A 26,434-nucleotide genomic window follows, 5' to 3' on the forward strand; every position below is an offset into this window, starting at 1 on the left:
ACCAACGTAATCAGTTGGTGCCTGTGCCTGATCTAGGGTAGGTAATATTGGATCATGCATCTACTACCCGCTCCGGCCCTGCCTGATTGGGAGGCGGCCCGTGAGCGCTAAGGCGTGTGGGGCTCGGGAAGACTAACGACCCGAAAGGAGAGGAGCAAAGCCGAGAGGCCCCGGGGCCTGAGGCTGGGTGCCGCATGCATGCATTGGCTGCTGCTTGGGCGAGGCACAGCACGGAGTAACTGCCTACACCAGCTGCCCTGATGTATCATGGGTCTTGTCGGAATGGAGCGACTGATGTGGCCGACTACCTAGACTTGCTGCTGCAATTTCCCTTTAAGAATAAATCTAGGTAGGTAGCTAAAGTCCCTTGAACTCACTACCTGCCAACAAATGCACCACCAACTCTGCCTACCTAGTGCCAACCGTATCTAAGAAGACGACACAACATGGCCCCCGTCCCCATCCAGTCCGTGCTCATCACCGGGTGCAGTGCCGGCGGCATCGGCTCCGAGCTGGCCCTCGAGTTCCAGCGCCGCGGCCTACGCGTTTTCGCAACGGCTCGTACGCCCTCCAAGATGGACCACCTCGCCAGCCTCCCCAACGTGACTCTCCTCCAAATTGATGTCACCGACCAGTCGACCATTGACGCCGCCGCCGCAAAGGTCCGCTCCCTCACCGGCGGCAAGCTCAACTACCTCATCAACAACTCGGGCGCGCAGCACGTCGCCCCTGTCCTCGAGACTGGCCTCGCCGAGGCCCAGGCCCTCTTTGACGTCAATTTCTTCGGCGTTCTGCGCGTGACGCAGGCCTTTGCGCCCCTGCTCATCGCCGCCACCGGCTGCGTCGTCAACCTATGCTCCATCTCTGGCCACCTACACACGCCGTGGATGGGCGTTTACCAAGCCAGCAAGGCGGCCGCCGAGATGCTGAGCGAGACTATGAGACTTGAGCTGCGCCCGCTGGGCGTGCGCGTCATCTCGCTCGTCACAGGCGCCGTCGACACCAACATCATGACGGCCGCCTCCAAAGTTGAGTTGTCGAAAGCCTCACCGTACAAGGTGAAGGCCGTAGAGGAGGCCATGGCGAAACTGACGAGTGGCAATGACGGCATTAAGCGCACCCCCGCGGATGAGTTTGCCAAGAAGGTTGTCGACGATGTACTTGACGGCGCGAGCGGGAGGCTCTGGAGAGGGCAGATGGCGGGTATGATCAGCGTTATGACCAAGGTGATGCCGTCCAGCATGTTGGTAAGAAGTCCTCCTTTCTTTCATGTGAATAGGGCTTGGGTCTTGCTAACGATACTTGGAAGGATAATACACTTATAGGAAACTCGGGCTTGCAAGCTTTGCCGAAGAAGGTTTAAGGAATGACATAATATTTCTTTCATCTCAAAAACACACCACATGTATTCACGTCGTTAAGAACTACCTAGATTGAATGAATCCCACTTCACTGTTGGATCGATAAATACATGAGCAAGCATTGAATCCCTCCCTTACCAAATCCGGTTGTCAATCAATCCCAGCCAGCCAAATCCTACGGCGCCCATCCGCTCAACCCGACTCGTTGGCGGTCGCTCCTTTCCCATTCTCCATCTTGTCAGGCATACTCTGGGAATCAGGTCGCATGTCCGTCAACACCTGCTGGAACGCCGTGAGCCGCGTGTTCTCTTCGCCAAACCATGCCCAGCGCAGACGCGCCATCGGCTCCTCAATCTCAGTCCACGCGTCGCCGAGGGTGATGATGACACGCCCGTTCCAACGGCCCGGGCTCTGGATCTGCGCAGGGCTGTCGCGGCCGTAGCCTTCGACCTGGCGAGCCTGGGACGCCGTGGCCGAGTACGCAACGGCGAGACCAACGTGGCGCGCGGTGCTGACGGGGGCACCAGCGGCCATGATTGGCGCTGCAAGGTTCCCGGGCAAGAGGCGGGTGATGGTCGCCGCCGGGGCGACACCGTTGATGGTCGCGCCGTAGAGATGGATTGAAGGCCGAAGGGCGCGGATGAGGCCGACCAGCTGTAGAGCGGGTTAACAAAAGGGGCGTACAAGTGAGATGGGTAAACACTAGAAAAACATGGGGAAATCCGAAAAATGAGGGTGGGCTTACTGCGAGCTTCGTACTGCTGTAAACGGGCAGGCTCTGCTCGGGCGAGTACGCCGTCGCGCTCGTGGTGATAACTAGGCTTCCACCGGGTCCCTGAGCTTTGAAAGCTCGGAGCGCGAGCTTGGTGAAATTGAGCACGGCGCGGAGGTTGACATCGAGCACGCCGTACCGAGGCTCGGTAAGCTCGCCGTCGGCGTTAAGGACGTCCTGGAAGTAATCACATTCCTCTGAGACGCCGGCATTGGCAACGGCGATATCGACGCGGCTGATAGAGTCAAACGCGGCGCGCAGGTCGATCCAAGAGGTTACATCGCAGTGAACGTAACGGATAGTTCCCGACGCGATGAGATCGACCAGGGAGGGCTCTGCGTCCAAGTCCGATTGGTGGATGGGGTTGAGGTCGAGAACGTGGACGGAACAGCCCTTTCGAGCGAGGATATGGGCCGCCGCGAGGCCGATGCCGGAAGCGCCCCCGGTGATGACTGCGGTTTTGCCGTGGAGGGAGGGGAGGGAGTCCTCAGAAAGGTGAAGGCTCGTCATGGTGGGCTGCCGCTGCTAGGGGAATGGTCAAGTGTAAGTATGCTGTAGGGTATCAGGAGGAGAGACAATACAACATGAGAGGTGCAAAGACTTTGCATTTCACTTGACGATGTGGAATTTGACCGAAACATGTAATCGTGGCTGATGCTATCTACATCGCCAGTTCATGCCGGGGAGACCGACCCTCGGCATTTCCTAATGTGGAATATCCCAGGCATTGCGCAGGAGCTTTGCAGCACTCGGCGAGACATGAATCATCAACCAGAGGTCGCGGGACGTAGTTCACGAACCATGAATATTAGGTCAGCAGGCTGAAAACTGAAGGAACTGATAGATGGTCACGGAGTTGACAGTTCAAGGGTGATGCTTTCTCAAAGAAGGAAGAGGACGAGAGGGCGGGTGGAGACCGTGTTGCCATGCAGTCCGACCAACTTGTTCACAATCATTCGTGAACGTCATCAATGATTAATCAAATGGTCCAGGTTTTTGATGCTTGACTTCCCCTCGAATATCTAGTCTAACAATACAGTACAATGCTGTGGGTCTGGCTTCAACAAGCCTAAGTCCAATCTGTTGACTGCAGGACGGACCTGACGGACCTTTCCTCATCAAACAGCGGCAAACTGCACCATCAACCGGGGTTTGTTCCACAGCAACTGCATCTGCATATCGCGGTGCCAGTCCACATCGTTGTTTACGAGTCTCAAATCGTATTTGAACAGCATCTTGGAGAGTGTCAGGCGCATCTCCAGCCAGGCGAGTCTGTGTATTGCAAATAATCAGCTGGCGTGCATATAAAGAACAGCGAGGGCCTCATCTCACCCTTTCCCAAGGCACGATCTCGTTCCAAGAGAAAAAGGCTGGGTAGCCTCCAGCTGGTCGGCCGGTGACATCGCGAGCCACCGTTCGGGGTCGAACTTCCATGGGTCGTTGAAGCTCTTGGGGTTCATGCTAGCAGCCAACGGGGCGGTCGCGACGATTGTCTACGGGATACATCAGCAAATCCTTCACTATTGCCTCGATCAGCGGGACATCCAATGCCGCTACTCACACTAGCCGGGATGAAGTGCCCGTCTACTAGATCTCCGCCCGGAGGAACCACACGGGGCAAGGCCAGCGAAAGCGGTGGCAGAATTCGCAGCGCCTCAAGGCATACTGCCGTCAAGTATTTCAGTCCCGAGGTAGACCGTCCGTCTATTTTCGAGTAGTCGTTGAACGCTCCGCGGATCTCGAGCTGCAGGCGCTGGAGTATCTCTGGATGACGGCATAGGTAATAGATTGCGGTCGCTAGCGTCGTGGCGGTCGTCTCGCTACCCGCGATGCTATTTTCCAAACCTTTCAGCATAAACGGCCTTGCAGAATACTACATGTCTCGCCGAGGTAGCGCGAAGAAGCATTCCTGCGAGCTGTGGGACTTACACAAAGTCTGACGCGTGGGCAGACAGCTGAATGTCCGAGATGCCCGCAGCCTCCCTTTGACCCAGGAGGTGGCTCATGAAGTCCTTTCTGTCGGTCACGGCCGCCATTCTCCTTCACAATTGGTTGTGGAATTAGCCATGAAAAAAACAAAAAGGGAGGGGGGTGTCCTGTGGGCGCACTTTTTGACCAGACTGATGACGAACTCCTGATGCTTCTCAGCACCCACCAGAAGCTTCTTAAGCCAGTTCGGATACATTGCCAGGTACACGCGGCCCAAGATTGGGAAGCGTTGCAAGGTGTCTGACAGGCTCGCCTGGGCCATGCTCTCGACCACGGCCACGACCCAAGCATGCTGCTCGCCGGACTCGACGCCGCCGAAAGTTTGACCGAAAGCTGTCGAGAAGTAGACGCGTCAGTGTGTTGCCACTGGGATGTCTTGGTAGAAGGTCATCACCTAGCTCGCCGATGATGTCAAAAGTCAGAAGATGCGTCCAAAGCGACATGTCCACGCTGTGGGGCACCACGCCGAGTCTGCCGATCTGGTCGATAAATTGGTCGACGACACCTGTTACCAAACCTTCCTGCTCCCTTAGGGATCTGTCAGAGAAGGCGTTTGAGATGAACTTGCGCATCTCGCCATGCTTTTCAGGGTTCCTCTCGCTGACGATGGAGTGAGCCTGGTCGGCGAAGTTGCCTCCGTCGTAGAAGGCGCTCTTGATGAAGGTTCCATGGCCCTTGCGCTGCGCATAGATATCTTTCCACGACTGTGAAGTATCAAACGACAGCTCGTTCGGCGCAACTCTAACCACCGGCCCTATCATGTGGTGTCAGAGAAACTGGAACCGGTACCTGTTGCTGGGAAAACAATGCGTTCCTTACCGTACTTCTCGTGGAGCTTGAGCACGTCGTAAGGCTGGCGACCGCCCAGGTAACTCTTGGAATAGTTGAACTTTGTTTGGGTCAGTCCAAACAGGCCGAGGAGGATGGCTGATTGGTAGGGTTAACTCACATTGCTGAAGCGGGCGCTCAGTGGACCGGGGAAATGGGCTAAGGGGTCAAGGCAGAGGCGTCTCCAAATCACGAGGGCTCCCAGAAATGCACACTATCAGGAAATGGCAATAATCAGCAAGGTGCTCTGATAAAAGGGAACGAATGGATAGCCGAGGCTAACAGTGAGCCATAGAAATTAAGTGACTTACACCCAAGCTGAGGCTGGTAAGGGTCTCAACCCAGCCAAATGATGGCCAGAAGGCGGGCAAGTGCACAGAAACCGTCATTGCGAAGATTGAAGTTTACGTAGAAGGTGTCTTTGGTCTACTTCGTTCCATGGAGACGCATCAGAGAAAGACTACTTTCCTTCTTATGCTGACTATCGGGATGCTGAGATGCTCTCCAATCCCGGGGCTGAATTATGCTTGCAATGCACTCTATGCCGGGGCCCAAGCAGCCGTGAGCTCTGGGGCTTTTAAGAAACTAATCGGGCAAGCACCGAAATGATACCCGCGAGATATTGGGCTGGCCTCTGGCTTACGGCAGGCATTCTCACACGATTGTTTCTCGGCCCCAACCGTTCCCATCTTAGTACGAACATGGCTGGCTGCTACCTTGAGATCATTGGATGCTCCACAACCCAGGGCTGACTCCTTCGGGGCGCAGCATTGTGATCTCGGCTCCCGCCTCATTCGAACATTCTCCACAAGAGGTTTTCAAGGCGAGCCTTGTCTCTTAGACTTACTGTCACCAGATTCTTAAAGGCAGGTCGAGACGTCAGACGATGTAGAGGAGGCTGCCAGAACAAGCTTGCTTTCGCCTACCTGTCCAAGCACATCCTCAGTGTTCTTCGCGATTTGGATACCAACATGAAGCATCTATCAATTGTTCTGTTCCTCTTGGCATCTTTGCCCCGGGGTCTCACCTTACCACAAGGTCGGGACGCGGTCCTGGATGCATGCGCGCAGCTTGCGGAGACCTTCCCCAAGCTCACCTTCCAAGACTCGCCAGAGTATTCAAACAAGTCCATTTGTAAGTGCACACGACGCACCCCCAAACGGCACACGTCAAGTATGAGTGGCTGACACGGATGCGACAGTGAACTGGTCTCAGACGTGCGTCTTGAAGCCCAACTGCGTCTTTGAACCAGAGAGCGCCGAGGACGTCGCGCGCGCGGTCAAGGTGCTGCGAACTACAAAGACTCAGTTCGCCGTTCGCAGCGGCGGGCACATGCCCGTCCCCGGAGCCAACAACATCGACAACCCAGGAGTCCTCATCTCTACTGAGCGTCTGAATGCCAAGTCACTGTCCGAGGACGGATCCGTAGCCTCCATTGGGCCGGGCCTGCGCTGGCAGGAAGTCTACGGGTGGAGCTCTGCGCAAGGCTTCGCCGTCCCCGGCGGCCGTTTCGGCCCCGTCGGCGTCGGTGGTCTGCTGACTGGTGGTGGCATCAGCTACTTCGGCTCGCGTACCGGCTGGTCTGTCAACAGCGTCGTGGCATTCCAGGTCGTCCTCGCAGACGGCTCCATCGTCGAGGCCAGCGCGCAGAAGAACTCCGACCTGTGGTGGGCCCTCAAGGGCGGCCAGAGCAACTTCGGCATCGTCACCCGCTTCGATATGAAGACCTTCCCCGTCGGCGCCGTCTGGGGCGGCACCATCCAGGCGCCCCAAGCCGTCATCGACCAATACATCAACGCCGTCGCGTCCTTTGCCGCGCCCGAGGGCGGTTCTGCCGACCCGTTGGTGCACGCAAACCCCCTGATGCTCTTCCTCCCAAACGCCAGCGCAATGGTTCTCGGCGCGAATCTCTTCTACCAAGGGGCCGACGAGCCGGCAAGCTTGGCCAACTTCACCGCACTACCCACCATGTCTACTACGACTCGCTCGTGGCTAAGCCTCGGGGATTATCTGGCCGACGTTAGCGGCCCCGATTACGCGGACCGCGGCTCCCGTCGCCTGTTCTGGAGCCTGGCCGTAAAGGCAGTTCCCGAGGCGGTTTTCCTGGTCAATTCGACATTCATCGAGCGCGCTACGGCCGACTTGTCGCACCTCCCGAACGTGCTCACCAGCGTAACCTACCAGACCATCAGCAAAGCGTGGCTGGAGGCGGCGCAGGAGGCGGGCGGTGACGCCATCGACCTGGACCCGACGCAGGGTGGCATCATTAACGTGCTTATATCGACCACATGGACAGACCCGGCTATGGACGAGACGCACAAGGAGTTCTCGGACTCCGTCACGAAGGAGATCCTGGCCAAGGCCGCGGCCAAAGGCCTCGATCATCCCTTCATCTACATCAACGACGCAGGCCCAGGCCAACCGGTGTTCCAGTCCCTGGGTGGCGGCAAGTCGCTGGGAAAGCTTCGTGAGGTTGCCCAGAAGTACGGTATGTGTCGTTCCCCTTTTTTTCTTCTTCTTTATTCTTTCGCACTCGTCTCGTAACATGCAGTGTTGGCTGACATTCTCGGTGTAGATCCATGTGGCTTCTTCCAGACGTACCAGCCTGGTGGCTTCAAGCTGGGAGACATGAAATACGAGCAGACTTGTTAAAGATGAGCGGAGTAACAATGGAAGGTGCATGGTTAAACGTTTGCAGAGAACCGCATGTTGTTTCTTTAATCGAATGAGCAGAGGATCGGGGTGCGTCCTCCATGCACCGACCAATTACGGTCTCTTCTTATTGCCATCGTGTGTGCCATGTTGGTTGGGATTTTTCTATAAGTTTACTTAGATCGAGACTAATTTACATTCCACTTTACAGTATCAACTGATCACAGAAGGCAAAGAGAAATCGAAGCCAGCATGCATGGCGACGTAGTCGCCAAAAATGAATTGATTCTCTTGATCTTAACAAATTAAGTTTAATGGTGTGATTACGAACGCTAGCCCAAAAAAGAATCAGAATGGCCGCTTTCCGTCATTTGTATGGGTTTCTAACCCAATCCGCGGGCCTTGGCAATGTTCCTTTCTGAGACAGTAGCGGAAACGGGCCAGAAGGGGAATAACGTTGGTTATAAGCTGGTTTTCTACTGTCTTTTCTGACACTGGCGAAAGGGTGGTCTAAGGACTAGATTAAGATGTTAAGAGAGACGAAGGGGAACAACCGTTAAATCAATAGATCAAAAGCGGCGGTATGACGAAGGCTTTTTAGCAGCCAAGACGTAGGTTATGAAGTGGCTGAAGTTCTCTAATCTGGTCTTGAGACCATGACACCGACAAGATCAGGCCCTTGATGTTACGGCCAGCTAGTCGTAGGGGTAGTTTGCAGAAGTTGAGGCTGCGGAACTGGTAACAGTAATCGTAGTCGGGGATAGCTTCAGGGAAGCTATGTCTGTCAATCGTAAGGGTAGGTAAGGCTTCGGTGATCAATCGTAGTCTTGTCAAGGTAGTAGCTGAAAGCGGATGTTAATCCTGATACGAAGTTAATTGCTGAAGAGCTATGGAAGTCTGTCCTAGAGTCCAGCTCAAGTCCATCCTTATATACAAGTCCTGATCCTGAACATGTCCCTTGTCCCTTGGGTCGTCTTGGGTCATTCTGATCCAGAATGATCGTTTAGCCCCCAAGTCGTGTTGGATCATATTGATCCCAAATGATCCTTATCTTATCATCGTGACTTGTACCATAGTTCTTCCGTTCCGTGAGAGGGTGCCTTGTGTCCCCTTGTCCTGTGCATGTATGGCGTATCGTAACCGTCGTAAGCCTGCGGGGCAGGCCCTGTTCTTGGTCGTGCATGTTGGGTCGTAACACTAGTTATCTTACTTATTACTTATTTAGGACCTTCAAAGTCATAAAGTGTGAGAGGTTGTCACGGTAGCAGGCAGTCAGGAGGTGGACGCTGTGCAGGCAGTCGTATATTCAGGTTCTAAGCTACAGTTCAGGCTCTATCCATAGTAGGCACAGGCTCTGTTGACAAGACGTAGCTCGAAGAGCTACAATTTAGAAATCCGAACAGGAAGCAAGGTTTTCATAGCCAGCGGCTTATGTAATCCAGGTCTAGCCTCTCTTGGCTAGACCCTGCGGAGCGGAACAGGGTATGCCCACGCAGGGCCGTGACAGAGGTTCTTATAATCTATATACACCTTAATAGTGTGTTTTATTCCTAATAGCTAGGGTCTCTATTTTCTAAAAGCTTTAATAATTACTATAAGTTCCTTATTATAGATCTAGTAGTTAAACTTTAGTCTACTAAACTTTTTTAATATAAAGGTAACTAGTTAACTATAGTTTCCTATTATTATCTTGTTGTCTAAGCTGAGTGCCTATAGTAAAGTCTAAGGCGTTAGCCTCAAGCTTAAAAGGCTTATCTAGGTCAGGAATATATAGGACGATATCTTCTTCTATGTATTATTTAATTCTCTTAAAGTCTTTCTAGTATTTGTTTGTCTATTTAAATAGTTAATCTTTTCTTATAAGGTCCTAAAGTTTGCAGCCAGATCATATAAAGTTCTTAATAAATTGCTAGTAACGTGGTTGATAAGCGAGTGGATCAGACAAGCGAGTGGATCAGCCGACCGCGACCACAGCACATTTGCGACCGATACGCAGCACTAAGAAAAGTAATTCAATTAAAACTATTTAAGATCCTCTTCTTCAGACATTTCTTCAGCAAATTGACATGTTCGTGCATTATGACCAGTGTTCCCACAGACGCCACATCGCCGTTGGCCCGTCTCGGTCCTCGGTCGGCGACCACTACTCCGGCGTGTTTCCTCCTCGATCTGAGCTGTTGCTTCTCTCTGCGACTGAAGGTCCTCAGCCTCAGCTATAGTAAGACTTCCTCCTTGTCTGAGACGTGTTTTCTTAGCCCTCCGGCGCCGGCTTAGTAGGTTGTTTTCCTCACGAAGGATTTTGTTCTCAGACCTTAATAACGCAATCTGGTGCATAAATCCACGCGCCCCCTTTGATAGATGCTCAACAGCTTCAATAATTGAAGTTGGTGAGCTATTCTGATGGCGGGAGATCCTCCTTTTGATGAGTTCAGACTGAGAAGATGCTTCTGTTGGGTTGTTTGGCGTCTGAGAAGTCCACGCAGGGGGTGTTGTTGGGAGGGATCCTGGAGGTGTTGGAGTGTGTAACCTGATATCAAGCTTTGAAAGCACACTTTCGGCACTCAAAGGGACAAGCCCAGCCCCTCTGAAACCTCCCTGAATGTTCTTTTCCGTAATAGCTTGGGCAAAAGCCTCGCGAAACGCAGGGAAGAAGTCTTCCTTTGTAATATGCGTATTACCCCGGCGCATCTTATCCTCAATTTGTCGACCATAAGCCGTCTTTAGTGGCCCAAAGCACCCAACGTCTAAGGGCTGAAGCAGATGAGACGAATGGGCCGGCATACAGAGTGTGACGATATTGTTTTCCTTGCAATATATCTCGAAGTCGGCAGCGTGGTGACTTTCATGCCCATCGACGACGAGGAGGCGATAACTGCCAGTTGCACGCAGTTTTGTATGCCGATCAAAGTGCTGGAGCCAATCTAGGCCTCTTTCGTTTGTTGTCCATCCGTTGTCAGACGTTGCAATGACCCAGTCGCGTGAGAGATTGGTTTCCGTGTACCAGGTGGAGAGGTGATATTGGCCTGCAACGATGATATACGGCGGGACGCTGTAGCCCGACGAACTAATGGCCTGAATGACTGTAACCTATTCACGGTCACCAGGCTGCATCATTTTCGTGTTTGAACGCCTTTCGGCGCTCGTGACGACCATCCCAGATGCAATCTGGCCCATCATAAACCCAGTCTCATCAAAGTTATAGATATCAGAGTCTACAATACCATATTTCGCGATTGTGTTCGCCATAAGGCGAAACTATGCGTTTATGGCGTTTGGATCTTCGCATTGGGCCCTCTTGTAGTCGTACTTGCGAAAAAAGCGCGTCTGGAGCTGTGGTTGTCGCTTGACGAAGTTCGAAGCCTAGCGCTTCCTAACTGGGGGCGCGTTGCGGTCGGCGAGCAGTCGATTAGCTATTTCTTCCACACCTCTAATGCGGGGAGGGAATGATCGGGAATCTAGGTCGAGAATATACTTAATTAGCTTCTCTTCTTTAAGCGTAGTCAAATTCCGCGATCTAGGTATAGTGTCGCGTCGTGATAACTTTCCCCTTAGACGATGGCGTAAGGTTGAGAAGGGTACTGAGTAGATCCGGGATGCCGCTCGGATACTAAGATTTGGTGTCGTTTTGATAGCCTGAACCGCTAAGGTTAGCTGGCCTTCATTACTTTGTGATGACATGCTTGGTTGTGGCGTAACGCCTATGAAGGGTGGAAGATATGTTGGTCGCGGTCGGCTGATCCACTCGCTTGTCTGATCCACTCGCTTATCAACCACGTTAACGTTATAGTGAGTGGAAGACCCTTTATACTGGCATATCCTTGGCAAACTTAGTCATGCTTGTGTAAGACCATATTGTTTCATAGGCATAGTGTGACAATCGTTGTAACGAGTGTACTGGGATGGGCCTGACAGTAAGCTAATTCGATAATGAACAAAATCGACCTGATTGGCATTATGATGCAAATTGGAAAAGATACAGAGGGAGGCAAAAGGAACGCGAATGAAACTTATATTTCCGTTTCCTTTGGGGTCATTGTAGCTAAGGTAAGGTCGCAGTTGCTGCAGCTTGCTGGCGGGATATGACGTCTCCTTCCACGCCTTTTGTCGGTAGCACAGCCCCTTGTGCAGTCGAATATTAGCCTCCAGGGTTCTGAAAAGCTTCGGTCTAGGAGTCCACAGACTTCAACGGAGAAATGACCTCGATATGGACGGAAATTCGCAGCTAGACCCTTGTTGATGATGATGATGATGATGTATTTAACGTCTGGTAACAAAAGGACGTGCCGGGCGCTATGCCGACATGGTCTATGCTAATCTAAACTATGTTACAGGCTACCGTCTTTACCTAACGTTCTTATTTAATAACTCGGGCAAATTTCGGAAAAGAAATTGGTCTCCTCTATCTATTCGTATAGAAGAGAGGCTCCCTTAGCAGAACCTAATAAGAAATCAATACTTGCTTTGGCCATACGTTAGTAGAGGTAGTGCGGTATAGCCTTGCGTCTACGCTTATAGAAGTAGAAATAGACTAGTGTCTTAGGTTTCCCATAGCTGCAGTTAAGTAACGCATCTTAATAAGCGAATCTCTCGTAGTATACTACAAAGTCTCTATGATAGGATCTTACTACGTATAGCCTTCGTAGTAAGTGCCGAGGGAGGCGGAGTTCGGGCGGCTTGGGATGAAGAATTATCTCGAGGTCGGCATATTACCAAGGGCATTAGGACAGCTATTTTCTAGCAAAGGCTTAGAAGGTAGCTACTTTAGCTTACCTTTCTAGGTGCGCTAATGAGGGCTATAGTCATGATTTTAGGATTAGTTTATAGGCTTCCTTAGCTAGAACATCCGCTTTTTTATTTCCTAGTACTCCCGTATACCCAGGGCACTACCAAACATAAACCCTACCGGGGGTTGTCTAGCTCTCTCTTTATCTCCGAGTCTAGGAGGAAGAGAGCCTATTGAAGGCCCTAAGTCTAGCCTGGCTGCTTCCTGTGCTCTGGGAGTATAGTCTAGCCGCGATTGCGAGGTTATCGAGGTAGATATGGACGTTATCTACCATACAAGCCGTAGGAGCCCGGGTGGCTTCCATCAGGCCATAATACGCAACATATACCTCCGCGTTATACACCTCAGTTTAGGAGCTAAGTAGTTCGGATCCGTAGAAGATCTACCGTATAGCTTGGTACCCTACCCAGCCTGCTCCGGCGGAGGTGCTGCTGCCGTCCGATATCTAGGACCCGTCAGTATAAACAATAATGTCCCGCTTAGAGAAAGTTACCATCCTGCCTGCAAAGGAGAGGGCCTGTTCTTCTTTGGTCTTGTTAGGTTCGTAGCCGACCCTGGCGAGGGCTGTCTGCTAGTCCGCTAGTTGTTCCCAAGGGGGAGTTCTAACGGATCGATGTATTCGGTATTTTTGCTTACGGATATGGACGTTATCTGCCATACGAGCCGTAGGAGCCCGGGTGGCTTCCATCAGGCCGTGATACGCAGCATATGCCTCCGCGTCATACACCTTAGTTTGGGAGCCGAGTGGTTCGGATCCGCGGAAGATCTGCCGTGTAGCTAGACACTTCGACAAATGTCGTGATGGCTTCAACCATCTGTGGCCTCACTACCCGTCACGTGACCTTGGTTACATAATCACCGAGGCTCACACTCGCTCGCATTACCTATTCTCTATTTAAACGCTGGACAACCCCCGGCAGGGTTTATGTTTGGTGGTGCCCTGGGCACACGGGAGTACCAGGAAATGAAGAAGCGGATGCTCTAGCCAAGGAAGCCTGCAAACTAATCCCAAAATCACAACCACAGCCCTCATTAGCGCACCTAGAAAGGCAAGCTAAAGCAGCTGCCTTCCAAGCCTTTGCCAAAAAATGGCTGTCCCAATGCCCTCGGCAATATGCCGACCTCGAGATAATTCTTCATCCCAAGCCGCCCGAACTCCGCCTCCCTCGGCACTTACTACGAAGGCTATACGCAGCAAGATCCCATCATGGAGACTTTACAGCATACCACGAGAGATTCGCTCATCAAGATGCGTTGCTCAACTGCAGCTGTAGGAAACCCAAGACACCAGTCCATTTCTACTTCTGCAAGCGTGGACGCAAGGCTACACCGCGCTACCTCCGCCAACGTATAGCTAAAGCAAGTATTGATTTCTTATTAGGTTCTGCTAAGGGAGCCTCTCTTCTATACGAATAGATAGAGGAGACCAATTTCTTTTCCGAAATTTGCCCGAGTCATTAAACAGGAACGTTAGGTAAAGACGGTAGCCTATAATATAGTTTGGATTAGTATAGACCATGTCGGCATTGCGCCCGGCACGTCCTTTTGTTACCAGACGTTAAATACATCATCATCATCATCATCACCATAGTTCGTGCACTTATGGTGTGCCCTAGTCGCCGTGGTCCTGCGGGGCAGGCCCTGGACTTGGTCGTGCATGTCGGGTCGTAACACACCTCTCTACCTGGTACATAGAAACAGGTCTCCCACGCGACTGGGTCATTGTAACGTTTGGAAACGGATGGATAATAAATGAAAGAGGCCTAGACTGGCTCCAGTACTTTGATCGGTATATAAAACCGCGTATAATTAGTAGATATTGCCTATTTATTGTTAATGGGTATAAAAGTCACTACTCTGCGGACTTTAAGATATATTGTAAGGAAAACAATATTATTATACTCTATATGCCGGCCTATTTGTCTCATCTACTTTAGCCCTTAGACGTTGGGTGTTTTAGGCTACTAAAGACGGCTTATGGTCGATAAATTAAGGATAAGATGCGCCGGGGTAATATATTGTTACGGCCAGCTAGTCGTAGGGGTAGTTTGCAGAAGTTGAGGCTGCGGAACTGGTAACAGTAATCGTAGTCGGGGATAGCTTCAGGGAAGCTATGTCTGTCAATCGTAAGGGTAGGTAAGGCTTCGGTGACCAATCGTAGTCTTGTCAAGGTAGTAGCTGAAAGCGGATGTTAATCCTGATACGAAGTTAATTGCTGAAGAAGCTATGGAAAGTCTGTCCTAGAGCCCAGCTCGAGTCCATCCTTATATACAAGTCCGATCCTAACTGAACAGTGCTGAACAGTCCACTTTGTCTGGATATGTTGGATATGCCGAATATCCAACATATCCTTGACTCGGTTGGATATGTCGAATATCCAACATATCCTTGACTCGGTTGGATATGTCGCATATCCAACATATCCTTATCCCTTATCATATCTCTTATCATCACGTGACTTGTACCATAGTTCTTCCGTTCCTGGGGTTTCCCCAATGTTCCGTCCCGTCCTGCATATATGATGCGCCGTAGCCGCTAGGCGTCAGCGGGGCACGCCCTGGTCTTCATGTTGGGTCGTAACATATATATATTACGAAGGAGGACTTCTTCCCTATATTTTGCAACGCTTTTACGTAAGCCCTAACGGTAAAAAACATCTAGGGAGGTTTTAGAGGGGCTGGGCTTGTTCTGTTAAGTGCTAAAAGTGTGCTTTCGAAGCTAGATGTGAAGTTATATACTCTAACGCCCCCAGGGTCTCTCCTAGTAACACCCCTAGCGTGGACTTCTTAGATACTAAATAACCTAATAGAGGCAAATATTTAGTTAACTTTGATTAAAGATCCAATCTTAAATTATCCAAATAACTAGCTCGCTAATATTAGCCAGTAACGTAGTTGACTATATCCTTAAAGGGACACTAGCTATGATGTATCGTAATGCTCTTCTAGAGGCTGAGAACGAGGCCGTTTGATCCCCTGCCTTCTAGAATACCAGTTTCATCTGTATTATATCGATTAGAGGCCTTGATGGCCATGAGTTCAGGTATTGCGAGGTGCTTGAACTATTGCCTGATGATATTAGTTGAGGCTCTATTCATACGCTGGGAATCGATTGCTCTGCTTCTTTAGACCCTTACAGATGGGTTTCTCTTGATAAAAAACTGCACCCAGTTCTTTCCAAGAGGCTGGGAGTCTCCATGGACCTGTAGGATGCGTTCAGCAAAATCCTTCAGTTATTGATGCGTTGGAGGCAGGCCTAGGGCAGCCTGGATTCGAACCCATTCAGCTAGATGACTTTCCTGGGCCGGAGAGAGTCTCTGCTGATCAGACAAGGCAATATCCCTTGATTGGGCACCTTGGATGCGGCGGCGAAGTGTCGTCCTTGGGATACCCCATGCAGAGGCAGCTTTATGGATGCTTAGTCCATTCGTAATAGCCTCAAATGCTTGGTGGATGTCATCTTCACAGTATTGACCCATTGAGGGTCAAATAGTATTGTAGCGAAGTTTCAGAGCAATTGAAGCTAATATACAGTAAAGAGGGTCAGCCAGGCATCTTGTCAGGCGACAGCTTGGCAGCCAGCAATAATCATATTGGTCTATTTCTACTAAGCGAGTGAGGTGTTGTTGTTGTTGTTGTTGTTGTTGTTGTTGTTGTTGTTATTGACACATGTCTAACTTAAAACAAGAAACAGAACAAGATTTCAAGGCCATAATGCCTATATCCCTTATTGCAATAGGGAATCGAGCATGGGTTGAATGCATGACTCGGATATGCAATGTCCAGGTCTGACACATCTTTGCAGAAAACCGGGTTGCGGAACAAGGGCACTGTTTTCGATACTTACACGGCTGTAACAAGCGTGAGTGGAAGGAAGTATATTAGGGAGTTTAGCACTGTATTGCTCTAGCGAATAAGAGAGGAGACATAGAAGCGTGCGAGCGTTCGTTTATAATCATTCTTCCCACTTTAGACGCACTCAGATGCCGACAAAAAAACCCGTCTCAGGAAATGCACTTTTTTTCTTTTTCGTCTTTTCCTCTTGTCGTTTCCTGTTCTCCACCGTTCCATTATGAACCTTGTCAGTCCGTTCACCCTTGTTAGTCAAGCATGCAGGGGGTGCTTGAACTAGTAGCGGCCACCCTGAGTGCCTGCATAAACCCCGCTTCCTTCTTGCCCCCTAGGAGTAAGCGTATCTTAAGAACTGCCTCCCCCCCTTTCAAGACTTCAAGAACAGCAAATTTGTCAATTCGTCCTCATTTCAATCTCCGCGACAATGTTTCGTCTCAAGAAGACGCCTGCCAGAGAGCCTCGCCAAGCTTTTGGCTACGACCGTGATGCCGTCGTCTCACTCGTGAAGGGCCACTACCGCCTGCTCGTGGACATGGGCCATCTGCACCCGGAAGCTCTTCAGGCGCCACCCGAGACGGGATGGACCGATGAGGAGCTTAACGTCGACGCGCTGCGGACCCTGGGACGCTCCGACAAGGTCATTGACCTTTTACGACATCTTCCGTATCCGAGAGCGGGACCTTCCGGTAGTGACGAAGCGGGCGACGACGCGGTGGTCTACTATGAGACGAAGGTTCTGTCCTACCTCAGGAACAAGTGGCAGCCCGAAAAGGACCCAGACCCAAATTGGCATAAACGGCCGTTTGCCATGCTTGGGTTAGCGCCTTTTGACAAGCCCTTGCCGCCGCATATGGTATCCTTGACATATGACGAAGCAGCCATCGGAGTGATTTGGCTCATCGATACAGAAAAAGGTTTGGTTTTTGAATATTTGGATCTTTATTTCCATATCTTGTTTCTGCTGTATAGTATGCTAACAGAAGCGCAGGATGTGTGTATCCTCAGGGCGACGATTACTACCGTTATGATGATGATGAGGCCGAAGAAGACGCGCCATGGCTCGCCGCAAAGGCGGTTTCATTTAAGACCTTCTTCGACAAGATGAACAAGGACATCTCAAATCTGAAGCTGGTCCCAGCACCTGCGGCGGGAAACTTTGGGTCTGCTATTCGAAAAGTGAATGACCCGGATGCCAAGGTGAGCCCCGATCGCGAATACACAGCTCTACCCTGCTGCGTATGACATCCAAAGTCATCGGGTACTGATATTCTGCAGGCAATGAAGAAGTTGTACCATGAGTACGGTTGGCCAGACGCCTTCAGGAAAGATGAGTTTCTCAGGGCTGCCGTGCCTGCTCGCGCGGCCATCTTGGACGACGAGTACGACTGGTCAGACGCGTAAACGAGGTTCTCTGCTCAAACAGAAAGAGCACCAGTGTAGTTTCTCTACGATGGAGGTAACGGCATGGTAGAATTCAAATTACAAAGAAGCGAATAGATATTCATCTTCCGGCGAATCCTCGCACTTTAATCCGTGCAGTGTGCACTTATCAACTGACTGCAATACAATAGTAATACGTCGGCCAGATCTGCGTACTGCAGTTCTCCCCGGCCGGCCCAAGGACAGGGTTCAGCGCAAATAGAACCGACATCTCGATGATATTATCCGTCGCTAGCTGCCAGCAAGACGCACCGTCCCCAGCCTGGGCGAATTTGCTGCAATTGTCGGGAATGCCAGCCTGCGTATTCGTAGGCTTGGCCGGAGCCGTGGTGGTCGCCGGTGGCGCCACCGTCGTCGTCGGCGTCGTTCCCGAGCCGGTAGACACGCCGACGCAGTAGTAGTACGTCGGCCAGATCATGGTACCGCAATTCTCGCCCGCAGCGCCCAGCACGGGGTTCCAGCTGTAGAACAGCGCGAGGTCGATGCCCGCGTCGGTGGCGAGCTGCCAGCACCCAGCGCCGTCGCCGGCCTGCGTCCACTTCTTGCAGTTGGGGTCTGTCCCCTCGTGCTGCGGCGTCGGCTTCGGGACGGACGAGGTTGTCGCGGACGCGGTCGTCGCCGGGAGACTTTGCGTGGTGGTTGGGCCGGTGGTGCCGTCGCCGGGGACGCCGACGCAGTAGTAATACCCGAGCCAAATTTGGGTTCCGCAGTGCTCGCCGTCGGCGCCCAAGGCCGGGTTGAGTTCCCATAATCTGGTCTGCGTGATCTGGGCGTCGTTGGCGATCTTCCAACATGAAGCGGCGGTGTTCTCCGCCTTGACGAAGCGGTTGCAGTTCTCCGGGATGCCCTCTTGTTTGCGATCGGCCGGGACGGTGGAGGGGTCTGTGATGATGGGGAGAAGCTCGGTGCTCTCCGGACCGCCGCGGACAGGCCCGTTGGAGTCTTCGGGGATCTGGTCATCGGGCGGCTTCACCCAAGTGCCGCCAGGTCGTCTGGAAGGTCAAGAGTTTCAGCGGCCGAGCCTAAGGGGTTGCAAGCTAATGGGTTCAAGAACGACGGGATACTCACGAGATGCACAGGTACTGGCTTTCAGTCAGATGATCACAAGCACCCATCAGGTTAGGATTCCAGGTCATAAGCTGTGCAACGCTGGTCGGCTCCGTGTCATTCGATATGGCCTTCGAGATGGTGTCGCTGTTGTAGCGATGGAGACGTTAACACTTCGTGAGACGGAGATGGTGTTACGATGCAAGATGGGCGGTACTGACCAAGTATCTCCGGCGTTGACGCGGAGTAGATCGCAGGCTTCCGGCACGCAGACGAAGTCATACGAGTAACAATCTTCCGTACTAGTTGCGTACATGAGCTGGCCCGTTGCGACGCCATACTCCTCAGCGAGCTCATTGCAGGCCTCGATACCGTCCAGGCTGGCATACCGAGCATCGACGGCACGTGCAGTACAGTTTGTCGGCACCACCGGCTCAGCTAGCTCCGGCTCCGGTTCGGCTTCGTCGGGATCCTCTTCTCCGTCGGGGATCTCTTCATCAATGCCGGGGTCCGAGGTGTCTTCCTCAGGGTCCCACGGGGACCCTTCATCGCCAAGGATGGGAGCGCCCGTGGACGGAATATCCGTGGGCTCCGGGGCCGTCTCGTTGAGCTCCGTGGCGTAGGGGTACAACGGGACAGCGCGCGTGGCCAAGGGGCCGATGCTCGTCTGGCAAACCGACTGGATGTCTTGGAACTCGCCAACGAGATAGTCAGAATGGTCGGTGTCTGGGAGGAACTCTGACGTCACGCGGCGATAGAGCATATTAAGGAAACACTCAGAACAGAGCAAATCATCATCGTATAATGTCGAGATGCGGCTGTTCTCAGCGGACACATTGGCCGGGTTGATGCACCACGGGTCCGCGGGATTTGCTGCGCAGTCGACTTGGACGACGTCCGAGCCGGTCCAGTTGTAGGACGCGGGCAGGCACCATTTGCTGCTCGTGTCTCGCAGGCAGGCCATCTCCAGGCCCTCTGCGAAGCGGAGACTGAGCGTCTCAGCCGGCACGGCACGGTCGCCGACAACGAGCCAATCTTCATTGCAAGCGGAGGCCACGGTCTCTGTCCATGTTCGGACGTTGGTCTCGCAGCCTGAGACGCACAGGGTACTAACATCCTGTTCAGTCCAGTAGACATCGTCGACTTTGACAGTCCATCCGAACAGGTCTTTGTCGCATGGCAAGGTGGTATTGCTGGCGGTATTAGTGTCGTCTAGATCGACGTAGGCATATTCATGGGCGGAGGACTCACAGGGCCTTGACGCAGTTTTCGCTGATACCGAGCATCTCAGCCATCGGCTGGGTAGGAACGAGCGGATATAGTTGGAAACCCAGCTCGCCAAAGGCGAATGGCAAAAGTGCCAGCCCAGCAAGGCCTTGCTGAATTGATAACATCGTCACAGATAAAAGAGTGGAAGCTTGTGACAGATGAAAGGTGGGCAGGGCGGCGACTGCTGGGTTGGAGTATATAGACTGTCCAAGTTTTAATAGGACTCGTCTAGTCGGAATTCCCAATAGTTTTGATATTCCCGCACGCGGTGGAAACGCAGAAATGCTTCGGGTATGTCCCCGGGTCTCCGTTAACCCTTGCCTCGGCTGAGCAGATTAAGACATTTCTCGTCGAGAGCCTAGATCTTGCTCAAAATAGGCACCGATATCATCCAATACCGCATGTGACTTATGCATATATCTTTAGACGGACGCAATGGTAAGGGGTTTCTGTCCGGGACTTGTTTTCTCGATGATTGCGATGCTGTATGTTGGTCATGAACCACGAACTCGCATATCAAGCTCATTGCCAAGGACATCTGGGCCGACCAAAACCTATACCAAGCCCATGGATTCGAATCTTGCTCGCACCCTGCATTTAGAAGCATGTACAACTCGCCAGTAAGGAAGCGAGCAGGAAGCGAGCGCAAAGCGGGACGGGGTTGTATTAAGCTGATTCGACAATTTAAACAATAAGCACTAGGCGCTGCAGATCAGATTTGACTCGTCTGAAGCCTCTGCAAGGGTGGTAAGACATCCTCTTCCGCAAGGGCATTCCCGCCTCTAGCGCTGCGGGAACTGATTCACCTGCCCATTAAGGCGCATGAACCCCTGCATTCGGGCGCCGCCGGCAGACGACGATTTGAGTAATCGTGACCGACCGAGGGAGATATGCTCTTTATCTCCAAAAAAAACGATAAAGAATGGAAGAAAAAGAATGAAAAGCTCTTAAATGACCATAGGCATCCGCACGAGCGACGAAACTCTTGATGCCTATCCACAGAGTCTTTGCTGAGTTTCATTCATTTCCCACTTTCTCTGCAACCTCTTCTGCTGGTTGATCTCCACAGCCATGCGGTTTCTCCAGGTTTCATGGACCGCTTCGGTCCTGTCCACTCTTTTACATCATGTCGTCGCAGAGTCTTATTTCGCCCTCAACTCAGCTTACGGTCTTTTGCGGAACACTGTTGCTGCTGAGGACCTAGAGCTTCCCGTGGGAACCTGCAACGCTAACACGCCATGTGTGAACGGTGCCTGCTGTAGTGGTGTAAGTTATCGGTCTTATTACTTCTTTATTTTATGCCTAACGTGGTTGATAAGCGAGTGGATCAGACAAGCGAGTGGATCAGCCGACCGCGACCAACATATCTTCCACCCTTCATAGGCGTTACGCCACAACCAAGCATGTCATCACAAAGTAATGAAGGCCAGCTAACCTTAGCGGTTCAGGCTATCAAAACGACACCAAATCTTAGTATCCGAGCGGCATCCCGGATCTACTCAGTACCCTTCTCAACCTTACGCCATCGTCTAAGGGGAAAGTTATCACGACGCGACACTATACCTAGATCGCGGAATTTGACTACGCTTAAAGAAGAGAAGCTAATTAAGTATATTCTCGACCTAGATTCCCGATCATTCCCTCCCCGCATTAGAGGTGTGGAAGAAATAGCTAATCGACTGCTCGCCGACCGCAACGCGCCCCCAGTTAGGAAGCGCTAGGCTTCGAACTTCGTCAAGCGACAACCACAGCTCCAGACGCGCTTTTTTCGCAAGTACGACTACAAGAGGGCCCAATGCGAAGATCCAAACGCCATAAACGCATAGTTTCGCCTTATGGCGAACACAATCGCGAAATATGGTATTGTAGACTCTGATATCTATAACTTTGATGAGACTGGGTTTATGATGGGCCAGATTGCATCTGGGATGGTCGTCACGAGCGCCGAAAGGCGTTCAAACACGAAAATGATGCAGCCTGGTGACCGTGAATAGGTTACAGTCATTCAGGCCATTAGTTCGTCGGGCTACAGCGTCCCGCCGTATATCATCGTTGCAGGCCAATATCACCTCTCCACCTGGTACACGGAAACCAATCTCTCACGCGACTGGGTCATTGCAACGTCTGACAACGGATGGACAACAAACGAAAGAGGCCTAGATTGGCTCCAGCACTTTGATCGGCATACAAAACTGCGTGCAACTGGCAGTTATCGCCTCCTCGTCGTCGATGGGCATGAAAGTCACCACGCTGCCGACTTCGAGATATATTGCAAGGAAAACAATATCGTCACACTCTGTATGCCGGCCCATTCGTCTCATCTGCTTCAGCCCTTAGACGTTGGGTGCTTTGGGCCACTAAAGACGGCTTATGGTCGACAAATTGAGGATAAGATGCGCCGGGGTAATACGCATATTACAAAGGAAGACTTCTTCCCTGCGTTTCGCGAGGCTTTTGCCCAAGCTATTACGGAAAAGAACATTCAGGGAGGTTTCAGAGGGGCTGGGCTTGTCCCTTTGAGTGCCGAAAGTGTGCTTTCAAAGCTTGATATCAGGTTACACACTCCAACACCTCCAGGATCCCTCCCAACAACACCCCCTGCGTGGACTTCTCAGACGCCAAACAACCCAACAGAAGCATCTTCTCAGTCTGAACTCATCAAAAGGAGGATCTCCCGCCATCAGAATAGCTCACCAACTTCAATTATTGAAGCTGTTGAGCATCTATCAAAGGGGGCGCGTGGATTTATGCACCAGATTGCGTTATTAAGGTCTGAGAACAAAATCCTTCGTGAGGAAAACAACCTACTAAGCCGGCGCCGGAGGGCTAAGAAAACACGTCTCAGACAAGGAGGAAGTCTTACTATAGCTGAGGCTGAGGACCTTCAGTCGCAGAGAGAAGCAACAGCTCAGATCGAGGAGGAAACACGCCGGAGTAGTGGTCGCCGACCGAGGACCGAGACGGGCCAACGGCGATGTGGCGTCTGTGGGAACACTGGTCATAATGCACGAACATGTCAATTTGCTGAAGAAATGTCTGAAGAAGAGGATCTTAAATAGTTTTAATTGAATTACTTTTCTTAGTGCTGCGTATCGGTCGCAAATGTGCTGTGGTCGCGGTCGGCTGATCCACTCGCTTGTCTGATCCACTCGCTTATCAACCACGTTATAGATAGTCGGGATATTCCCATAGCCACTCGTTCTTCATACTCATCAATACATCCCATTGACCCCCTACCTGATAATCGCTGCCCAACACTTACTAATGGTACCGGATCTGTTCCCTCAACTACACTACGCGGCGGTTGCTTGTCAAGTGGCTAAGGATACAAAAGCAACTTATATGTTGCCAGCCTAATCTCTTCTGGTGAGAAGTTCTTGTAAGTCTCCGAAGAACAAATATGGCCAACCTTTACCAACCCGGTAGGTTTCCCGCCAGGTCTTTCATAGCCACTCCATGGAGCAAGGGGAGCAAGGAGCATTTCCGGGCTCTTGTTGACTATGACGGCTGCTCCTGTGGCCATTGCACGGTCTTTCCGGAAGTGAGCCGGAGAAGAAACCTCTTTACTGCCTTGATGCAATCAAAAAGCTGGTCTTCTCACCCTGAACTTTTGCTTCGCTGGATCCGAACGGCGAAGTGGCCGCAGCGGTGCTTTGCGACTCAAAAGTAAAGGAGCCACTTGGGCTACCCCCGAACCCACCGAAACGGGGTTTGGATTCTGTGACTCCCAGCCCTCCAAACCCCTTCGCAAAGCCGAACGTTCCTGGCTGTTCTGGAGACCGTCCTGATGTTCCGTTCGTACTCACAGGACGAGTTGGGATTGAAGCAAACAGGTTGCCGGACTTGTCGCCAAATGCTGCGGGTTTTCTGTACGTGTTGCCCCAGAGTCCGCTGTTCTTAGTTGGAGAGCTATTCTCAGGCTTCACAGTAGTTGGAGCATAGCTTTCGGAGGGAGGTAATTTGACCACCGGGCTCTTCGTCTTCTTAGGTGGGGGTGTCCTGGCCGATTGCTCGGTTTCTGTGGGGGTTCTGACGATGGGCACTGCCTTTGGTATGGATCCTTGGCTCGATTGTTGGCCGTGAGGTTTAGCTGCCATCGGAAGTCAGCACGAAGGTTCTTATCTTGAAGTGATCGAACTTTTTTTACCGTTTGTGGACAATCTTCCAGCAATCTCTTGCTGAGCGCTCTTGGTGGGAGTGGTGGGTTGATCTGAGGAAATGATCAGTCGGCCATCTTCTTTTGGTCGACAAGGCATAGAACTGTACTTACTCATCACGCCTCTGGGCCTGTATCGGCGGCATTGACCCAGGCCCTGTTTGAGCAGCTTAATGTCGCTCTGTAGTTGTGTACGCCGCGCCCGGATCTCCTCCGACTCGGCCGCGAGCTCCTCCAGCCTTGTGTCATCCATTTCGTTAACATCCTTCGGTGTTAGGATTCCTGGGAGCTCTTGTATGAGACAGCTCTCCAACGCCAGGTTGATCAGGTTGTCAGTGAATGTGCGCAACGCCATCTGCGTCAAGTCAGTATGTTTACGACTGATTGTTTGAATTAAACATCAAAACTTACGTCGTAGAATGTCTGCATTGTTTCTATGGCCCATTGGGTCCCGAACTCATTGCATCTGTGTGAAATTCCGGTTCCCGTATGTTGCGAGCCTTCTGAGCTTCCGTCGTTTGAGTTTTCATTGTCGAAGTCCCCTGAGGCATTCTCCACACCAAGATCAGAAGTTCTGCGGTCCATAGCTTCCTGGAAGTCGGCATCAAGAGGTAGCGCGTATCCTTGCTGGACAGGTCGAAGAAGCTCCCGCAGCTTATTCTCGAGAATCTCCTCCTTTGCATCAAAGAAAGGATCGACGCAAGTCGACAGAATGCTGGAAGTGGTACTACAGGTGCCTAAGGGTCCAGCGATGTGCTCAAATGCCTGATCTACGAAGCCCTTTACAACAACGATAACCTTTTTCAAATGTAGCCTGGCGACAGCCTCCCAGGGCCTCGATTGTCTCCGAAAAAGCTGCACAATCAAGTCCGTATTGGCATATCCGGGAAACTCGGTCCCTTGGTTTGCAGCCGCTTGCCGCTCCAGTTGAGTGGCCATCTCCGACCAGGTAATTGGTTCGGGTATCTGAAGGTCGTATGGATGTTTTTCGAGGAACTCTTCAAGATGCGGAGGCATGAACTTCCGTCTCTTAGGACTAGGAACGGCAGAGGAAATTTTCTGTGATGACCCTTTCACAATGAGGATATGACGAATGGCTCGATTGAAATTTCGTAGGTGAGACCGTAACTTCCGATCAGTGCCATCAAAGCCGCCGAAGAACGGATCATTGTAATGGCCCTGAATGCCGTCGCGAACAAGTCTCTCGAAGCCTCCTGCAATGTCCACAAGATATGCTCTCATGCTGGCATGACTGGATCTGGCCTGCCCTAAGCGTGTGATCTCGGCCTCATTTTCAGCGAGCTTCTCCTGAATTTCTCCAAGAACACCTGGTAGGCTTTTCTTGATGTGATCATGGAGAATGTGGCTGAGACGTTTTCGTAGAGCAGAGATGCCCCGATGGATTACCGGTATGGAAGCCCAGGACCCGGATTCGAAGAAGTTTCTTTCGACTACGTCCCGAGAGTCAGGATCTGCCTCGGATTTGCCGTAGTCTGGAAGGTTCCGTAACACATGCCATCCCAGCTGCAAGTTGTGCACCACCTCGCGGCCTCTGATCACTTGAAGATACTCGAGCTCGTCAGGAGATCCTGGATGGAGAAGATCTGGCTTTGTAATGACCCCAAGTGTACGCTCCCTTGTGGGGTCGTGTTTCGCCGCCTCTTCTAGGACTCTCTGGTTGGCGAGCTGATTACTGGCTGATATGACGGCGAGGATGATGCTGTTTTTCTTTTCCATGTAACTTTCTACCAGTTCCATGACAGTTGTTCTGCCCTCCGCCGACTGTTTTGCCGTCGCGGTGTGGAAGATTCCGGGTAGATCGACCAGGGTGAGAGGGTACAGATTTGGGCCTTCGACCTCCAGACGTAGAACGTCCTTGGAAAATCCCCTGTTGGAATCGGTGAGGCCCATGTGCTCTTTGGCGGCGGTAACGACTTTGCCAATGTCTTCTCCCTCAGAAAAGTCGACCCGAATTTCCTGTGCAGGTCTAACATCGTTATGGAACCGAATGGTGGCCTTGACGCGTCTTTGTGTGCCATTTCGGAGAACCAGCTCTGTGGCAAAACGTGTGCACAAGCCGGAGCTAACGGGAAACTTGACATGAGAAATCGCTTCAAGCACAGATGACTTTCCGGATGACTGGTCCCCCACGACAATGATTTGGGGGAGGTTCACGATTTTGCCAATGCCAAGTGAGGAAAGCTTGTCGGTGGTGTCGAATAAGATGCGAGTCTCGACGGAGTTCAACTCATCGAGAGCTCCAGAATCAAGGGTGGCTTGAGACAT

The 26,434-nt window shown here is 51.7% G+C and overlaps 7 protein-coding genes across 7 annotated transcripts; 3 read left to right on the forward strand and 4 right to left on the reverse strand.

Annotated features, from left to right (window-relative positions):
• The first annotated feature begins 293 nt into the window (after positions 1–293).
• BDP81DRAFT_345668 (NADPH-dependent 1-acyldihydroxyacetone phosphate reductase) lies at positions 294–1,735 on the forward strand. The gene is made up of 2 exons (XM_060586098.1): positions 294–1,247; positions 1,310–1,735. Exons 1-2 carry the CDS (start codon positions 447–449, stop codon positions 1,361–1,363), a joined length of 855 nt encoding a protein of 284 aa, XP_060446617.1. The 5' UTR covers positions 294–446; the 3' UTR covers positions 1,364–1,735.
• BDP81DRAFT_515426 (uncharacterized protein) lies at positions 1,554–2,717 on the reverse strand (the record flags this gene model as incomplete). The annotated part of the gene is made up of 2 exons (XM_060595855.1): positions 2,107–2,717; positions 1,554–2,015 (listed from the first exon to the last, which is right to left on the reverse strand). Exons 1-2 carry the CDS (start codon positions 2,641–2,643, stop codon positions 1,554–1,556), a joined length of 999 nt encoding a protein of 332 aa, XP_060446618.1. The 5' UTR covers positions 2,644–2,717.
• Positions 2,718–3,120: 403 nt separating this feature from the next.
• BDP81DRAFT_480154 (benzoate 4-monooxygenase cytochrome P450) lies at positions 3,121–5,339 on the reverse strand (the record flags this gene model as incomplete). Its single annotated transcript, XM_060594914.1, has 9 exons — positions 3,121–3,405; positions 3,466–3,626; positions 3,695–3,965; positions 4,063–4,173; positions 4,242–4,455; positions 4,517–4,876; positions 4,942–5,011; positions 5,072–5,164; positions 5,262–5,339. The coding sequence occupies 9 exons, from the start codon at positions 5,337–5,339 to the stop codon at positions 3,252–3,254; spliced, it is 1,512 nt and encodes a 503-aa protein (XP_060446619.1). The 3' UTR covers positions 3,121–3,251.
• A 582-nt stretch (positions 5,340–5,921) lies between these two features.
• Positions 5,922–7,602, forward strand: BDP81DRAFT_392633 (uncharacterized protein; the record flags this gene model as incomplete). Its single annotated transcript, XM_060587735.1, has 3 exons — positions 5,922–6,084; positions 6,152–7,438; positions 7,526–7,602. The coding sequence occupies 3 exons, from the start codon at positions 5,922–5,924 to the stop codon at positions 7,600–7,602; spliced, it is 1,527 nt and encodes a 508-aa protein (XP_060446620.1).
• Positions 7,603–16,538: 8,936 nt separating this feature from the next.
• Positions 16,539–17,752, forward strand: BDP81DRAFT_423895 (uncharacterized protein). Its single transcript, XM_060590107.1, has 3 exons — positions 16,539–17,150; positions 17,225–17,433; positions 17,512–17,752. Exons 1-3 carry the CDS (start codon positions 16,661–16,663, stop codon positions 17,635–17,637), a joined length of 825 nt encoding a protein of 274 aa, XP_060446621.1. The 5' UTR covers positions 16,539–16,660; the 3' UTR covers positions 17,638–17,752.
• Positions 17,753–17,785: 33 nt separating this feature from the next.
• BDP81DRAFT_294636 (LysM domain-containing protein) lies at positions 17,786–20,087 on the reverse strand (the record flags this gene model as incomplete). The annotated part of the gene is made up of 4 exons (XM_060583089.1): positions 17,786–18,668; positions 18,745–18,870; positions 18,945–19,916; positions 19,975–20,087. Coding segments are annotated over 4 exons (2,094 nt in total), but the record flags the coding sequence as incomplete, so codon positions are not given.
• Positions 20,088–23,555: 3,468 nt separating this feature from the next.
• Positions 23,556–26,434, reverse strand: BDP81DRAFT_448123 (P-loop containing nucleoside triphosphate hydrolase protein; the record flags this gene model as incomplete). Its single annotated transcript, XM_060592255.1, has 4 exons — positions 23,556–24,082; positions 24,140–24,202; positions 24,263–24,503; positions 24,560–26,434. 4 exons carry the CDS (start codon positions 26,432–26,434, stop codon positions 23,556–23,558), a joined length of 2,706 nt encoding a protein of 901 aa, XP_060446623.1.

The sequence above is a fragment of the Colletotrichum phormii genome, assembly GCF_030913505.1.
Source record: "Colletotrichum phormii strain CBS 102054 chromosome Unknown BDP81scaffold_7, whole genome shotgun sequence".
NCBI classification, from domain to species: Eukaryota; Fungi; Ascomycota; class Sordariomycetes; order Glomerellales; family Glomerellaceae; genus Colletotrichum; species Colletotrichum phormii.

What these genes read in the sequence shown, in the direction of transcription:
- BDP81DRAFT_345668 (XM_060586098.1), top strand. Translation starts at nt 447, where the DNA reads ATGGCCCCCGTCCCCATCCAGTCCGTGCTCATCACCGGGTGCAGTGCC. An exon ending in TGATGCCGTCCAGCATGTTG is followed by an intron (nt 1,248 to 1,309) that starts GTAAGAAGTCCT and finishes GATACTTGGAAG; the next exon opens with GATAATACACTTATAGGAAA.
- BDP81DRAFT_423895 (XM_060590107.1), top strand. Translation starts at nt 16,661, where the DNA reads ATGTTTCGTCTCAAGAAGACGCCTGCCAGAGAGCCTCGCCAAGCTTTT. An exon ending in GCTCATCGATACAGAAAAAG is followed by an intron (nt 17,151 to 17,224) that starts GTTTGGTTTTTG and finishes ACAGAAGCGCAG; the next exon opens with GATGTGTGTATCCTCAGGGC. An exon ending in TGAATGACCCGGATGCCAAG is followed by an intron (nt 17,434 to 17,511) that starts GTGAGCCCCGAT and finishes GATATTCTGCAG; the next exon opens with GCAATGAAGAAGTTGTACCA.